This window comes from Saimiri boliviensis, chromosome 3 (assembly GCF_048565385.1).
Source record: "Saimiri boliviensis isolate mSaiBol1 chromosome 3, mSaiBol1.pri, whole genome shotgun sequence".
NCBI lineage: Eukaryota > Metazoa > Chordata > Mammalia > Primates > Cebidae > Saimiri > Saimiri boliviensis.
In genome coordinates, this window is record NC_133451.1 from 165,409,267 (window position 1) to 165,426,876 (window position 17,610).

Below are 17,610 nucleotides of genomic sequence, written 5' to 3' on the forward strand. Positions count from 1 at the left end.
ACACACACACACACACTTTATTATAGAGTTTTATAAAGATTAAGTGAGATGATGGATGAGAAAGTGATTTGAAAAGTTTTTCTAAAAACTGTGAAACTGAATTATTCATTTCTTCACCCGTAAGCGTAAGGTAGTAATACCTTTCATGGTTGTGTACTTAATGAGATAATGTATATAAAGTGCTTGGAACTTAGTAAGTTTCAAATAGATATTTGCATCTTTTTGCGCTGGCTGGGCTCAATCTTAAGAAATAAAGTAAGATAATTTAAAGAAGGCAAAGAGAAAGCCTATAATTCACGATATTATCTATAATAAAGAAAAATTAGAATTCCTGTATGCTAGTAATATGTGAAGTTTGATTTTTTCATTGTATTTTTTATTTTCAAAATTTCTAGAACCAGCATACATTATTTAAAAACAAAATTTAACTACCTTGAAATTTATACATCAAAAACATTATAGGAGAACTCTTAAGAAAAAACAAGTCCATAATTGTCACTAAGATTAAACCTAAGAATGTTAAAAGGAACAGCATTAAAATGATATTTGATTTGGTCTAAATCCATGTATTTGTCCACTGTAAAATATGCCAAGCATTGTCTTTGGTGGTATGGATATAAAGGTCAGCAGTGTACTGACTTTATTCTCAAGGAATTCAGTCTGATGGAAAAATCATGTAAACAAGGTGGTCATTATGGTAAAACATGGTAGTTCCAGTGCCAGCAATGTGAACAGGACATTTGGGGACCTCTTTTGCTTAAAGATGCCTTCCTGGAGGAGGTGAAACCCTGAAGTGAATTTTAATTCATTCCACTAGTCTCTGGAAATTATTTAGACTTTTATCTTCTGCATTTAGTTGCAGTACAACAATGGCAATCAGAAGGTAGAACAGCTGTATGGCTGCACATTCCCATCCTCCAAAGCCGATTTATTGCCCCTGCTGCTTCCTTGGGCTTCCATTTTCACCATGCAGAATTGGATTCATCAACGTTGACTCTGTGGCTGGGAGAAGGGCCCAGCAGATTACCAGGATACGCTTCACATCAAGTAGGAGTTGCAGGTCAGTTTCAAACTCATGGTAACCAGAATTAACGTTTTAGAGGTTCACCCAATTCCTTGCTTGTTATAGCTAAGCAAATAGTTTATTCATGTGGATGAGTTATTTGATTAAATGATTACAGTTGTTCCACCTTATCTGCACAGGATGTGTTCCAAGACGCCAGTGGGTACCTATAACCACAGATAGTACCAAACCCTATATATACCCTGTTTTTTCTTATCACACATATTTATGATAAAGTTTAACTGATAAGTTAGGGACAGTAAAAGATTAACAGTAACTAATAATAAATTAGAATAATTATAACAGTATACTGTAATAAAAGTTATGTGAATGTATTCTCTCTCAAAATATTGTTTTGTAGTCACCCTTTTTGAGATGATATGAGATAATTAAATGCCTGAATGATGAGGTGAAGTAAGGTGAATGACAGGCATTATGACCTAAATGGAAAATTCCAGAAAAGATTTTTAAGTTTTAAATTGCATGCTGTTCTGAGTAGTGTGATGAAATCTCTCAGCATCCTATTCTGCCCCACCCAGGCTGTGCATCATTCCTATGTCCAGTGTATCTACCATCTATAGGCTGCCCATCCATTAGTTACTTAGTAGCCTTCCCTATTATCAGATCAGCTGTCCCATTATCACAGTACTTGAATTCAGGTAACCTTATTTTCCTTAATAATGGCCCCAAAGCACAAGAGTAGTGATGTAACATTTTCGGACCATGGTTGACCTTGTATAACTGAAACTACAGGAAGCAAAACTGGCCAAGGGGGACTATGGTATCTATTACATAGTCCTTTTAAATAAGACTATTACATAGTGCTTTTAAATATATGAAGTTTGCCTCAATTAGTAGACAGCAGCACAGAGAACCTGTTTAGTGTTTAGTTTTACAAAGGATATGTTTGAATATATTTTACACAAATAATTAAACTTCACTGCTCAAATAAGTAGCACTGAATTGGGATCAAGGAATATATTTACTGTAGATAAAACATGTTAGCACTAATTATATAAATTTGTAAAGTAAAAGATAACTTTTATGTTGAATTTCAGGTAAAGTAAACCAATTTTTTTAATGATTTGAACATTACTTCTTAAAAACATTTACATTATTGTGCCAAACAGTTGTTTAAAATAGTGTAATTTAAGTATAGAGTAGAATTTTGAAGTTGCTGATTAGCTTTAGAGACACAGGAAAGTTGAGAGAACTCCCTCAAAGTAAGACAGGGATTCTGAAATTGCAGCTTGCATCAAAATCACCTGGAATCTTAAAACAGATTGCTGGACCCTATCCCCAGAGTTTCTGATTCAGTAGGTCTGGGGTGGGGCCTGAAAATTCACATGATTTTCCTGTCTGTTCTGTTTTTGCTGCTGCTACTGCTGCTGCTGGTGGTGGTCTCAGTACTACCCTTTAAGGACTAGGATTAAGGAAATTCCTAGATTTCCAGAAAAACTGTAATAGTAAGGAATCTCTATTACCTTAATAAGTGAAAGCAATAAAACATATTTGTTATTTAATTAATGATTTTATTTGCCTTTATATAATTTACAAGAGTTTTTAAGTTAGTTTTACACCTACAGTGTTTTCAAGGAGTTGTTCAACAATGTCTAATGATGTCTTTTCTGTCCGTATCTTACTTCCCTGTAGCAAGCAGACATTCAGAAACTTTCCGTTCAGCTCTATTTCAAAAGATTCTACTCAGTAATTTAGTGACAGCCTCACACTTCAATGGAAAGTCATACAAATCATTATCATCTTTTGGCACAGACTCTTAATAAGAGTTCCCAGCTATGGCCGGGTGCAGTGGCTCACACCTGTAATCCCAGCACTTTGGGAGGTCGAGGCGGGTGGATCACAAGGTCAAGAGATCGAGACCATCTTGGTCAACATGGTGAAATCCCATCTCTACTAAAAATACAAAAATTAGCTGGGCATGGTGGTGCACGCCTGTAGTTCCAGCTACTTGGGAGGCTGAGGCAGGAGAATTGCTTGAACCCAGGAGACGGAGGTTGCGGTGAGCCAAGATCGCACTATTGCACTCCAGCCTGGGTAACAAGAGCGAAACTCCATCTCAACCAAAAAAAAAAAAAAAAAAGAGTTCCCAGTTATTACTACAGAATTGGTGATATATGCAGAAACTATATCCTATGAAGGACCTGTTCATAACTAAGTAATATATTGTGCATTATAGTTTAGAGAGCAGTTCAAGGAATGGGAGGTGCAGAACTTGACCAGTATTGAAGACTCACTAGGATTTGAAGCCAGTATTGGGGGTCTGGATGAGGTAATGTAAGAAATTGTTCTGGAAAGGTGCAGAGTTGTTTTTTGTTTTGCTTTTTTTTTTTTTTTTTCTTTTTGAGGCAGGGGCTCACTTTGTCACCCAAGAATGCAGTGGCATGGTCTGGGCTCATTCCAACCTCCATCTCTCTAGCTCAAGTGATCCTCCTGCCTCCATCTCCCAAGTAGCTGGGACTACAGGCATGTGGCATCATGCCAGGCTAATTTTTTTATTTTTATTTTTGTAGAGATAGGGTTTTGCCATGTTGCCCCGGCTGGGGTACAGAGTTTTGAGGTGGAGAGAAAAACAGTTGACATTTGTTATAAACTACCCAAGGCAGATGTGGCTGGAATAGCATGAGCCATGGCTTTCTTTTGCTTTTCAAACTTAGCAAGCTTGTGTCCGACTCAGAGCCTAGACACCTATTGTCTCCTCTCCAGAACTTTCTTTATCTAGTTCTTTATAGCCAAAGTTTCTGCTCAAGTGTCTCCTTCTCAGAAAAGCTCCTGACCCTCCTGTCTAGAATGGACCTCTCCCTGCACGCTAGTGCCATCATTCCTTGTCCTTTTATCCAGCTCTATTTTTCTTCATAGCGTTTATCACAGTCTAAAATTCTATTATATCATGTATATATAATTAATTATATTGTGTCACTTAATCTCCCCCACGATAATAGAAACCCCATAAAGGAAGCTATTTTATCTATCTTGGTCACCACTGTATCCTCAGGCTAAAGGCAGCAACTGGCATAAAGTAGATACTCAATTTTTTTTTAATGAATGGGATGGAAATGTGAGCCTTCTGAGAAAGCAGCTGTAGTGTTGTGGAGGGGCAGCGGTGCACAGTGAGAAGAGTATGCTTGCTCACTCATTTCACTCATATCACTCACAGGATTATTGTGACTTATACCTGAACTAATAATGTACATTGAAGCACAGTGCCTGAAATCATAATAATAATTTTTATATTGTGACCAGCAGGGGTCGCTCAAATTGTGCTTTAGTGGTGCTGGTTTTGTCTGTGATACTGTGCTCATGTTTACAGTGAATTCATTAGGGAGAAGTTCAATTTGAGTAATCATAAATTATTAAAATTTAAGAATAAGTTTCCTTGGCATTTCTTTGGCATTCTACCTCTTTTAAAGTCCAATTAAATTATTGTTTACATTTTCTAATAGAAGCCAACATGAATGTTAATTATACCTTGGTTGTGATTTTCCTTCCTGCTTTAAAACACTCAAGTGTAGTGTTTTCAATTCAATTGCATTTCAATTACTTTTCCCCATGTTACACATATTTGTTCCTTCTCTACATTCTATCTCTATATAGCAGTTATTACCTTCTAATATTCTATGTAATGTATTTTTTGTTTATTTGTTTTGGCACCTCCCAATGCACATACCAGAATATGAACCTCATAGGATAGGGAGTTTCATTTGTTTTGTTCATCACTATATCTGTGGCACCTAGAAAAGTGCCTGACACATAGTAGGATCTCAATTAATATACCTGGGTCTGTATACATTATTTGTAGGAGCACAGTTAATATGGAAAGCATGAACAAATATGTAGAAAGTATCTTTTACCACATTATTTAAACACAAATACATTTAAATCATAGCATCTAAAGGATCATAATAAAAATCACTAATGTGTCATTTGTATTTTTGAGCCAAGATTGCCTAAAGGGAAATATTTTTAAAAAGAAAGAGACAATGTGCAATGTGTATGATGAATACATAAAAGAAATAGACTAGAACTTAAAACATATGTAAAACAAAGAAGTCTTCCAAAGCAGTACATTAGTAGATTATAAAATTGTCTGTGTATAATAAAATTTAATTGGCTTCAGAAAGGTCTTGAAATGAATATTGAGATATTTGAGATTTGGATCATCAGGGGCACAGCCTATGTTCTATGCATAGTGATTCAAGGAATAAAAATGAGAAGTCAATTCTTTTATTCCATAAATATTTTAAGCACATATATTCTCTGAATGTTTGTTCCCACTAAAATTAATATGTTGAAACCTAATCCCCAGTGTGATGGTATTAAGAGGTGGGGCCTTTGGGAGGTGACTAGATCATGAAGGCAGAGCTCCCATGAATGGGATTAGTGTCCTTATGAAAGAAGCCCACAGGAGCTTGTTTGCCCCTTTCACTATGTGAGAACAGAGTTAGAAGGCACCATCTGTAAAAAATGAGCTCTTATCAGACACTGAATCTGTCAGCATCTTGATCTTGGACTTCCTAGCTTCCTGAACTGTGAGGAATAAGTTTGTTGTTTATAAACTACGCAGTCTATAGTTATTTTGTTATAGCAGCCCAAATGGACTAAGACAAAATTGTCTGAACACTAAAGGATAGAAAGGTTAATTTATTTAGCACATGTACCATCAGGAATAATCTAGTGAAGAAGGTGATACAGATGATTCTAAGTTACCGTGTGCTAGAACTATCATTGGTACTCTAAGTTGTTAGAATCTGGATGCCTGAGAAATCACTTCCTTGCTGGAGAGATTTTATAAGTCTTCATGGATAAGGTTGTACAGGTTGAGCTTCACCAAGCTACAAATCAAAGATCCAAAATGCTCCAAAACCTGAAAGTGAGCACTGGCATGATGCCACTAGTGGAAAATTCCACACCTGGCATGTGACAAGTCATAGTCAAAATGCGGTCAAAACTTTGCTTCATGCACAATATTATTTTAAAATGCATAAAATTGCCTTCAGGCTATGTGTCTAAGGTATATATGAAACATAAATGAATTTTGTGTTTAAACTTGGGTCCTATCCCCAAGATACCTCATTAGGTATATGAAAATATTCCAAAATCCGGAAAAATCTAACACTTCTCGTCTCAGGCATTTTAGATAAGGAATACTCAACCTGTATTTGAACCAGGTCTTCAAGTATGGGTGGAATTTTGATCACCACAGATAAAGAGTGTAGGAGGAGAGTAGGGTGAATGAAATTAATATTTCTCATTTGTCTTTTCTTTCTCCTCGAATAGGAGCTGTATTTGATGAAAGTACTAGAAAAATACTGGTTGTACAAGATCGAAATAAAGTAAGTTGCTTCTGTTTTATAAATTGCTTTCTAAATATTTCTTTCTAGAGAAGAATAAGATGTAGAAATTTTAATATGCCTAAGGGATTATAGAAAGATATTTTAAAAATCATTTTTAAGCAGTTATGGATCACTTATTTATTGAAACCAAAGTACTTTTACAGTTCTTGAAAATTTCCAGGTAACACTCAGTATTATTATCTATTACTTTATGCCTAAAGGAAAATTATAAATGACTGTATTTAATTGGAAAGACAAGTCTGTTTTAATATATTATCAAGATATTCATTCATTCCTTCTGCATTCAATGAGTTTCTACTTAGTGCCAGGTGCTGAGAATATAAAAACCAGTAAGACAATATACCTTATGCCCTGCAGCTTACTATTAATTTGGAAAGGCAATCATGCAATAGAGGATAGCAATTAATTTGCCTAAAGAAGTCTTCAAAGACTTCTCAAAGGAGGTGACATTTAAACTAGGTCTTGAAGAATGAATAAGAACTTTCCAGGTGCAGAAGAAAAAAGATTAAAAACAAACTGATAAAATTAGAATTGCTTATATAAAGGCACAGAGCTCAGAAAGGGACTGATGTAGTTTAGAAATAATGGTAAAAAGTTCATTGTGGTCCAGAGTGCAGAGAGTGGTAAGATATTTGACCTCAGAGTTAGATTGGAAACAGAATGTGAAGAGGATTGGGTATCAAAATAAGGAGTTTAGGTGACTAGAAGCAACAAACATTTCTCAGAGAAGTACCACGATTAGGGATCAGATGTTTTCATGCTCGGCAGTCAGAAGTGTGCGACCCGCAGAGACCCTTCCCAAAGCAAATGAGAGCGAGGAGTTGTTAAGCCGAGTCCAGATTTATTGGGATCTGCCGGAGAGGGTTTTTATAGGGGCGGCGGCCTGTTTAGGCGAGGTGTTGCAGAGTGATTGGTGGAAGGGAGAGCAGAGGAGGGTTTTCTGCGTGCCAGAAGGGGATTGGTCACCTCTTGGCGGGCTTAGGTTTGAATTTTATTGGCTGTCTCGTTTCTAGGCAGACTACTGCAACTGCCAAGGGGTTGGGGATGGGGGTTGGCTTTAGGTTTGGCGGGTTAAGGCTGAGCAGTGATTGGTCGCCCTGCGCTACCAGGCAGAATAGGGTCTGCAGGCGGACTCCAGGAAGTGAGGGACAAAATGGAGGACTGTGGGTTTTTCTACCAAACAAGAAGTAAAAGTGAAAGAGAATAATGATGTTGATACTTTCTGAGACTTCAGCAAATATTAGTAGGCAGAGTCAAACATTTTCCCCCACCACATATGTTCTTAAAGTTTAAATTAATGTTTGTAATGATAGCTGAAAATATGATCTAAAACTATTCTCATGGCTATAAGTAACTTTCAAGTTTTAGTTAAGGCAGGATCTCTGATTCAAACTAAGCTTTTTATCCTCAACAGAAATTTATAGAATACCTAAAGTAGTATTGTAACTAGCCCTCAATAAGTTTAGTATTTGAATTCGAACATACTTATATGTAATAGGAATGACTGGAGAGTAGGAGGCATTATTGAGTGGTAAAAGTAGGTATAACGTACCTGAGAGCCAGGCAGATGAGTTTAGACTTGACATGGAAACAGTAACTATTGAAAGATTTTGATTGTGATAACAAAATGATAAAGATGATATGTGAACAAGATTAATCTAAAAATAATATGCAAATTAGCCTGACAACAATATGCCCAATGAGAGGGAGCTGATATACAGCTCTTTTTTTTTTTTTTTTTTTTTTTTTTGAGACGGAGTTTCGCTCTTGTTACTCAGGCTGGAGTGCAATGGCGTGATCTCGGCTCACCGCAACCTCCGCCTCCTGGGTTCAGGCAATTCTCCTGCCTCAGCTTCCTGAGTAGCTGGGATTACAGGCACGCGCCACCACGCCCAGCTAGTTTTTTGTATTTTTAGTAGAGACGGGGTTTCACCATGTTGACCAGGATGGTCTCGATCTCTCGACCTCGTGATCCACCCGCCTCGGCCTCCCAAGAGTGCTGGGATTACAGGCTTGAGCCACCGTGCCCGGCTATACAGCTCTTTATACAGTAAAGAAAATGGTCTTGGGAACCAGACTGACCAGAGTTCCAATCCCTTTGCCACTTCTGCTTTGGCAGGCTGGCTTAAATCCATTGTGGATATTTTAACTCTCCAATATAGCAGACAGAAGATATGCCCAAACATTATTAACAAATGCTATAGGTACCAGTAACACAAATTAGTTAATTTCTTTTGCTATATTTAAAAAAACTATACCTTAGTATGTAGCAGTTAATTCTTTTTTTTTTTTTTTTTTTTTTTTTTTTTTTTTTTTTTTTGAGACGGAGTTTCGCTCTTGTTACCCAGGCTGGAGTGCAATGGCGCGATCTTGGCTCACCGCAACCTCTGCCTCCTGGGTTCAGGCAATTCTCCTGCCTCAGCCTCCTGAGTAGCTGGAATTACAGGCACGCGCCACCACGCCCAGCTAATTTTTTGTATTTTTAGTAGAGACGGGGTTTCACCATGTTGACCAGGATGGTCTTGATCTCTTGACCTCGCGATCCACCCGCCTCAGCTTCCCAAAGTGCTGGGATTACAGGTTGAGCCACCGTGCCCGGCCTGTAGCAGTTAATTCTAAAGAGATACCATAAAAGGATTTTACTGTCTTCTAAATATATCCCTTTAACTCTCTCTCTTTTCATTTAAATAAGAAACAGGTCATCAAAAATTTATTTAATCTTTCCTCACATGAATGATGATATTGAGACAAAACTAGATCAGCAGACTCAGGTCTTTAGGGTTTGGCGATGCCATTAACTATCTTTCTGACTTTGAATGAATCTCTGAGCCTCTGGAGACTTAAGTTTCCCCATTTATAAAATTTAGGAGTTAGACTCAGTGGTCAAACAAAACATTGTAATACTGTAATTCTGTAAATCTATGTATCTTCCATGTGCATAGCATAAATACTTTTGCTATATAAATAGATATATATATATAATGGTCTAAGCCACTTTGGTATTTTGGAAAGAATAGAGTAAACCATGAAGGTTTTTTAAGTAGTACACTGGGTTTCAGAAACTATTTTGTCACATAAAATTTCATTCTGGACTTTAACAGAGGCTGAAAGACAGTCAGATAATATGATTGTTCAACTCTAAGCAGTCCTTCAGGGTTGATTTATCTACCAAATAAGAAACTATCTATGTTATTATTCATGTAATAAAACACAGAAATTCATAGAAAACAAACTTGGATCTAATAATGTTAAAAACTGGGTTGTGATCTGGAAAAAAAGAGCTTTCCTGGCAGATACAGCTGAACTGTCTTACTCCAAACCTAGATAGCCTTTTGTTTTTTGAGTGGGTTTTTGTTTCCTTGTAAAATCTGCCAAGACAAGTGACTTATCAGGTTCAGCTTACAGAAATCAACTCCCAGAGCAATCTGTACTCGAAATCTGTAATTGAAAAGGAAAGAAGTGAGTTAAGCTATATTTTTAAAACAAGGTAGTAGTGAAAACTTTGTTTAATAAATTTCCCTGAATTCCAGATAAAACTTTTATGGTACTCTGTTAATCATGGTTGCATTTAATGTGTCTCTAGTTTTATTCTTCTTAGTTTCAAATAAATGAAAGTGTTTTCTGAAATGTTTTTTAGGTTTTTCAAAATACTCAGAAAACATAGGGAGATCCAGACCTAATGACAAAACAAATAAATAAGTGTCATCCCATTGTGGGGGAAAACTCAATCCACAGTGGCACTGTTTTAGTCATTCTTTGGAATAACTTGAGTTCATCCTGTAATGCTTATTTATAAAGATTCAAGTGGAGAGTTTTCCCTTTTTCCACTCGGAGTTTCTTTCATATGACCTTCACAGTCAATTGAAGGTCAAAGTTTCTTTCGTATGACCTTTACAGTCAATTGAAGGTCAAAGCTATAGGCTTGATGACTTTTGAGTAATTAACCCTAGATAGCTTCATGAATGGTTTATTTGGTGGCTCTTAGAACCTACAGCAATATCTATGGAGAATTAAAACCTTAATAAAGTGGTAGTACCAGCCTGTAGTGCACAGAAAGCTCTGCTATGGCTGTTAGCCTTCTAAAAAGTCATAACCAAACATTAGTTAATACTTATTCCTCTGTTATAGCACACATTCCTGATCCTAGTTTATGAGAGTTTCAGGGTAAAAAAAATTTTTTTAATTCTATCATCTTTTGCTCTGTTAGTAGAAATAAAACCAGATAATCAAATAATTTGTGATAACCTAAAGTACTTGCATGAAATAATTTCCATGAAACATTTCTCATTTAATAATCATACTTATTATCTCCACTATTTTAGAACTGAAATTCAGAGATGTTACAATAACTTAATCAACATTACACAACTAGTAATAGGCAGAATCAGAAACCTGTAAAGCAATATTTTCACTAAACCTAAACTAAAAAAACAACATAGCCAGGAATGGTGAAATGAATTGGAGAAATATTCCCAAATGTGATATATGCTGCTTCTACAATGTAAAAAAAAAGTATTACTCCAAGTGCTGTGATGGGGATAGTTGCAAGGTGCAGCAAATCGCCCATACCTGAGAGATCTACAGACTACTATGTTACCAGAAAGGGGTCCTGATCCAGACCCCAAGAGAGGGTTCTTGGATCTCACACAAGAAAGAATTTGGGCAAATCTATAAAGTGAAAGCAAGTTTATTAAGAAAGTAAAGGAATAGGCCTGGTGCAGTGGCTCATGCCTGTAATCCCAGGACTTTAGGAGGTCAAGGTAGGCAGATCACTTGAGGTCAGGAGTTCTAGACCACCCTGGCCAACATGGTAAAACTCCATCTCTACTTCAAAAAGAATATATAAAAATTAGCAGGGCATGCTGGTGCATACCTGTAATCCCAGTTACTTGAGAGGCTGAAACAGGAGAATAGCTTGAACGCAGGAGGCAGAGGTTGTCATAAGCCAAGATCACGTCACTGCCCTCCAGCCAGGGCAAGAGAGTGAGACTCGTCTCAAAAAAAAAAGTAAAGGAATAAACAGTGGCTACTCCATATGCAGAGCAGTGGCCTGGGCTTCTCCACTAAGGGATACTTAGAGTTATTTCTTGATTATATGCTAAACAAGGGTTGGATTATTCATGAGTTTTCCAAGAAAGAGGTGGGCAATTCTCGAACTGAGGGTTCCTCCCCTTTTTAGACCAAATAGGGTAACTTCCTAACATTACTATGGCATTTGTAAACTGTCATGATGGGAGTATCTTTTAGCATGATAATGCACTATAATTAGCATGTAACAATGAGGAGGACCAGAGGTCAAGTTCATCCCCATCTTGGTTTTGGTGGGTTTTAGCTGGCTTCTGTACTGCATTATGACCTTTATCTTGTGCCAGCCTCCTATTTCATCCTGTGACTTAGAATGCTTAACCTCCTGGAAATGCAGCCTACTAGGTCTCAGCCTTATTTTAGCCAGCCCCTTTACAAGATGGAGTCACTCTGATTTGAACGCCTCTGCTGACTATACTTCTAAAAACTTAATAAGGGCGTCTTCTATCCTCTAGCACCCTAATGTCTTACTAGGACATCTGTAATACTTGACACGTCCTATTTTCCAAGTCCAGTCAGCATGCTGGCATCAGTAGAGTTGGGTAGTGATAAGCCCTGGCATACAGTAACATAACAGCTACTAAGATTCTTCTATATGGAAAGTAATGAGTTACAGATGGAAACGGAAGTATTGAGTTGTTCCGTAGCCAAGGCACTTTAACAGTACAGGGGGTAATCATAATTATATAGCTTTGTTGATGGCTAGCTTTTGTTAACTAGTTTAGATGCCTAGGCAAAATAAAAATGACAAGTTCAGGTCACTTTGTCAATTCAAGACACAATATGAAAACCTCGAGACCTCCATGGCAGGATTTAAAGAGATCTCTATATTCTTCAGCCATAAAAGCAATACGGAAAATCAGGCCTAGATCTAACTGTAAGGATATCAGCACTACAAAGGAGTCTGAATAGAGTTTGACAAGTGTCAGATGTCAAAGCCAATCTCCTGACAGGAAAAGAGTGGGGATCCTGTGACCCTGAGTGAATGGACATGAGAGTTTTGAATCTCAAATTCTCTCGAACCCTCTGAGCCAGCAGAAGCAGCACCCTCTGGGCACATGAAACAGCCTCCCCTCTCCTGGGGGCTCTGCAAATGATAGAGTATTTAATATTAGGACAATGAACTTAGAAATAGTCTGGAAAATTCAGGATGGCAACCAGAACTGATGAGCTCTTACTTAGGAGTGTTTGCTTACTTATGGAAGATAATTAATTGATTGGCATAATTGTTCCCTCAGAAAAATAAAGTCAACACAATCCCCATGAAGTAGAAATATCAACTTTCTGAAGAAATGTTAACTATAAGATGAAAATAACTGTATAAGAACCAGTAAGCTTGTGGCTATAAGAGAGCACAAGATACTTATATGAATCAGCATTCCGCATTATATTTTATTATTATAGCATATGACATCTGCAAGCAGAGGAGGAATCCTTCTGTATCTTTATTGAATAGCATGCAGTCTTATCCTCCAAATATTTGTTAAAGTATTTAGAGAAACTGTGGAAGCCAGGAAACCATTTGTCATAGGTGTCTCAGGCACCAAGTGACTTATCAGAAAACAGCTGAATTAGAGATGACCTCTCAAAGTCCTAGTTCTGTCTGTGACTCATGGGTAGAAATATGTGAATAGCACTCCTAAAATTTCCAGTGTGGAAAAGACCACTTTTCTCTTATGTTGGCAGAGGTAAAGTATAGCAGCACCTAGAGGGGCAAAATAATAATAATAATAATAATAATGGGACTGTCTCTGTGTAACATTTATAAACACACACATACATATGAATGGTCATCCTCATTCGCATTCAAATAACAAAAGATCCTAATGTAAACAGAACTTACTGAGTAAAATATGCTAGCTCTAAAAGCCTGGAAGATACAACTTTAATATTATAGTGTGACAAAACTACCACTAAGAAAATTGACTTAATGTAAGACATTAAGAAACTTGATTTTATTAATAATACCATTTAGCATATAGAAAATGTTTAACCTGTGCATCATACTCTCCTGTGTGCTATATATTAATTACCTACTTTAATCATCATAGCAACCTGTTACTCATTTCACAGCCTGGGAAAGTCAACCAAAGAGGTTAAGTCATAAAGTAGGTGGGGAAGAAAACTTTTACTCTACCAACTTAGAACTAGATGGAGGGGATGGTGTGACAAATTAAATGACAACAGATTAACAGGAGAAAAGTTCAAGAGTACTCTGTAAGGAATGGATTGGCCGGGGTAAGGGTTTATATACTGTGTATTATGTCAACTCATTAAAAGGAGAAAGGAGGGGCATAGGGTTTCTAGTGAAAACGTGCAGGATGGTAGCTTCTGATTAAGTTTTGTTATACAATTTCTCCCGGCTGAGAGCTTCCCCAACCCCGTCAATCACCCACTCCCATTCGGGGTATTAATGGCAGCTTCATTCTCAGAAAGTTTTGCCTTTAATCACATAAGGGAAGCTCAGAAATGCTTCTTTCTGCATCGCTCTATCTTAAATATCTTCAGTTTAGGGTAATCATTATGCCATTCTGGTGGGTTGTGGGTCCCTTCGTGTGAGACCATGCACAGTTAAAACTCAAACCTCGTGCTGCTCAGCTGGTGCTGGTTTATCTGGACCCATACCTCTTGAGATTGAGGCATCGGCTTGCTGGTGCCTCTGGGGAAGGCAATGCAAAATGAAGTTTCTCTTACAAATGTTAGGAAAACTGCAAACTGGATTCTGTGTGTGCGTAGCAGTAAATGGAAAATAGAAGACAGTGTGGATGTAAGGGTGGTCTCATTTATCACTCTGCAATCCTTCCTTCCCCAGTGTTAGGAATTGCTAGCCCAGGAAATAGTCATTTTGGGAATCAAGAAAGGGTAAATTATTGAATACATTTTTCAGAGAGACTAACAGAATGTAAGCTACTTTCCCTGTTAAAGCATATTCAAGTTTAAAAGCACTATTTCTTTGAAAACTTTCCCTGAAGATAAACTCAAGTTTATTTTAGAATTTCTAGAATGGGTGAAAAGGAATGATTCATTTTCTGATTCTTTTTCTATTTTCCCAGTTCCATAGACATCTGTTTTCCTAAGCAGAGGATTCATTTTTAAGACCTTCCCTAGGCATGGTTACTGAAATCCTAACCAGAAGTTTCTATAAACACAACCCTTAAAAGACCACTAATTTCTTTCAGCCATATCTCAAGAACCTTGAGCAAGGGCACAGACCTGCTAGCCTTTTCCCTTTGGTTCTCTTATATATGTCTCCTTCTTATTCTGTCTGCTCCAGCGTGATAAGAAATTTGGTTATTTTTTAATTTTCACTGTTCTAGTCTTTAATAATCCTATCGCCTTTTAGAATTCAGACCTACTGTATTTAGATAAATGTCACTAGCTACAATATTGTCACTGTTACCAATGAGATAGAGGCTACCATAGAGTGTCTCATAAGTTTGTTCATTCATTCAATAGAAATTTATTGAGTGTTAAGTGTTGGGCATATAGAAGTTAATATGTATGGCAAGCATAAAGAAGTTAATACATATCGAGCATACAGAAGTTAATGTACATGGCAAACGTAGTAATTCTTTTAATCTTGGCACCACATTTTTTTTTTCTGTTTTTTAAAGTCAAAGTTTTGATCTGTTGCCCACGCTGGAGTGCAGTGGTATGATCTTGGCTCACTGCAACCTCCACTCCCGAGTTCAAGTGATTCTCCTGCCTCAGCTTCCTGAGTAGCTGGGACTACAGGTGCATGCCATTGTGCCCTGCTAAATTTTTTTTGTATTTTTAATAGAGACAGGGTTTCACCATGTTGGCCAGGCTGGGCTTGAATTTTCAAAACCCATCCTCAGTAATTTTTCCCCATAAAACAATATACTGGAAAAAGAGAATCATAATAAAATCACAGCTGGGTGTGTTGGCTCATGCCTGTAATCCCAGCACTTTGGGAGGCTGAGGTGGGCAGATCACGTGGTCAAGAGATTAAGACCATCTTGGCCAACACAGAAACCCCGTCTCTACTAAAAGATAAAAATTAGCTGGGTGTGGAGGCACGTGCCTGTACTCCCAGCTACTCAGGAGGCTGAGGCAGGAGCATTGCTTGAACCCAGGAGGCGGAGGCTGCAGTGAGCCAAGATCACGCCATTGCACTCTAACCTGATGCCTGGCAACAGAGCAAGACTGTTTCCAAAAAAAAAAAAAAATCACTAGCTAGGAAATAAATTCCATGCCAATCAGAACATTCTAGATGGGGAGCTCACAAGCAACAGAGAGATAAAAAGACATTTGGCACTAAATTGTAGTCCAAATCTGTGAGCCCTGGAAGAGTGTAAGTCTAAGACACAGAATCTGATTGGATTTATATAGAATGTTCCAATTAGGTCCTAGGAAAAGATTAAAAATGTCAAATCAACTTTTACAATTTCTTAAAAGATGGTTAGAACCAGCCTGCCTGGATTTTAACACTGAGTTTATCACATACTAGGTGTGTGGCCCAAAGCAAGTACATGTTTTCGTGCCCTCAGTTTCATCACCTCTAAAATGGGAACTACAGCCTCTCACGGGATTATTATGAAGTTTAAATGTACATAATTCTTATACAAATATTTAGCATAGCCTCTGGGGTCTCACTCTGTCACCCAGGCTGGAGTGCAGTGGCACAATAACTCACTGCAGCCTTGAACTCCAAGGCTCAAGCGATCTTCCCATCTCAGCCTCCCAAAGTGCTGGGATTATAGGTGTGAGCCACTATGCACAGCATTAGTTAGTATTTTAATGTTACTGTTATATTGCTAAACACAGCTCATGGGAATTTTTTGATATAAAGAAAAAATGTGGGAAGACATGTTGATCTCACTATTGATCATATGTAGGAAATTAACTAGATTTTTCACAAACCACATAGCTTAGGCCTCCCTACTACTTAGACTATACTCAAGCTCAAGCTTTTTTAGGGGAGAAGTAAGCTTTTTAGAAACCTAAGTGGTGCCAGAAAATGTCACAAAATACGTACCAGCATAAAAATATACCTAATATTTCTAGATAAAAAGTTTAATCTATGAAATGGTCAAAATCAAATTTTTGTGAGCTGTTTTCAATCCTATGTCCAGCATTTTCTCCCTTCTAAGTTCATCTTCAGATTTAATTAACAATCAGTTTCTAATCATTTATAATCAAGTCTAGGTGAAGATTTTTAAAGTTGACTTTAAAAAATCTCGTAATTGTTTTTAGGAAACATTTGTCTGCTCCATTATAACTTCTCTTCAGTTAGAAACACAACTTACAGGCTGGGTATGGTAGCTCATGCCTGTAACCCCAGCACTTTGGGAAACCCAGGTGGAAGGACTGCCTGAGCCACAGGAGTTTAAGACCAACCTGGGCAACATGGCAAAACCTCATCTCTACAAAAAAAAAAATTAGGTGTGGTGGTGGTAGTGGTAAGCACCTGTAGTCCCAACTACATGGGAGGCTGAGGTGGGAGGATCACCGAGCCCAGGCAGGTCAAGACTACAGTGAGCCGTGATGGTGCCACTGCACTCCAGCCTGGCCAGCAGAATGAGACACTGTCTCAAAAAGTAAATTAAATGGAATTTATGGTGGTAAAGTTCAACATCTTGTCAGACAAAGACTGCATGGTTTCTGGAAAAATCAAGTTTCTGGGACTATTTCTAAATGGAATCTAGATGATGGTACATTGATACAGAGTTATATTTACAGATGTATTTCTACATTAATAAAGTAAAGCGTAATATCCTTTATAAATTAGTGTCAAGCCTAAGCCAGACACAGAAACCTGAATTCTGTACCCACATAATCAACAGTCTATGGAAACTCTAGGAACCATGCCACTAGTCTCGAACCTAGCATAGTTGAGAAGTGACACATTTTCTTTTAAGAAGCATTCATCCAGGAAATGAGTGGGTCACAAAGCAAACCACTAAAAGGTCCATAACTTGTTTTATGAATGAAGAGTATAAGGTACTAGCCAAAGGTACAGCTCCCTTTTAATTTCTCATTTTTAGTTTTTATCATGGTGATGGATAGATATAATAGAACTCTAACTGGAAAAAAGTAATCATGTCAGCCATAAGGACATTGTCCATG

The 17,610-nt window shown here is 37.5% G+C and overlaps 1 protein-coding gene across 4 annotated transcripts in view; it reads left to right on the top strand.

The window, feature by feature from the left end:
• The window catches only part of NUDT6 (nudix hydrolase 6), a 35,180-nt gene that overhangs the window by 3,958 nt on the left and 13,612 nt on the right, over positions 1-17,610 (top strand). For all 4 annotated transcript variants that reach the window (XR_012517019.1, XR_012517020.1, XR_012517021.1 and 1 more), the window contains exons 2-3: positions 857-1,060; positions 6,359-6,414. Coding sequence is in view for 1 of the 4 variants with exons in the window: in XM_003936240.4 (XP_003936289.2) it covers positions 857-1,060; positions 6,359-6,414 (260 nt within the window). In the remaining 3 variants the exon portion in view is untranslated. The remainder of the gene's footprint in view (positions 1-856; positions 1,061-6,358; positions 6,415-17,610) is intronic.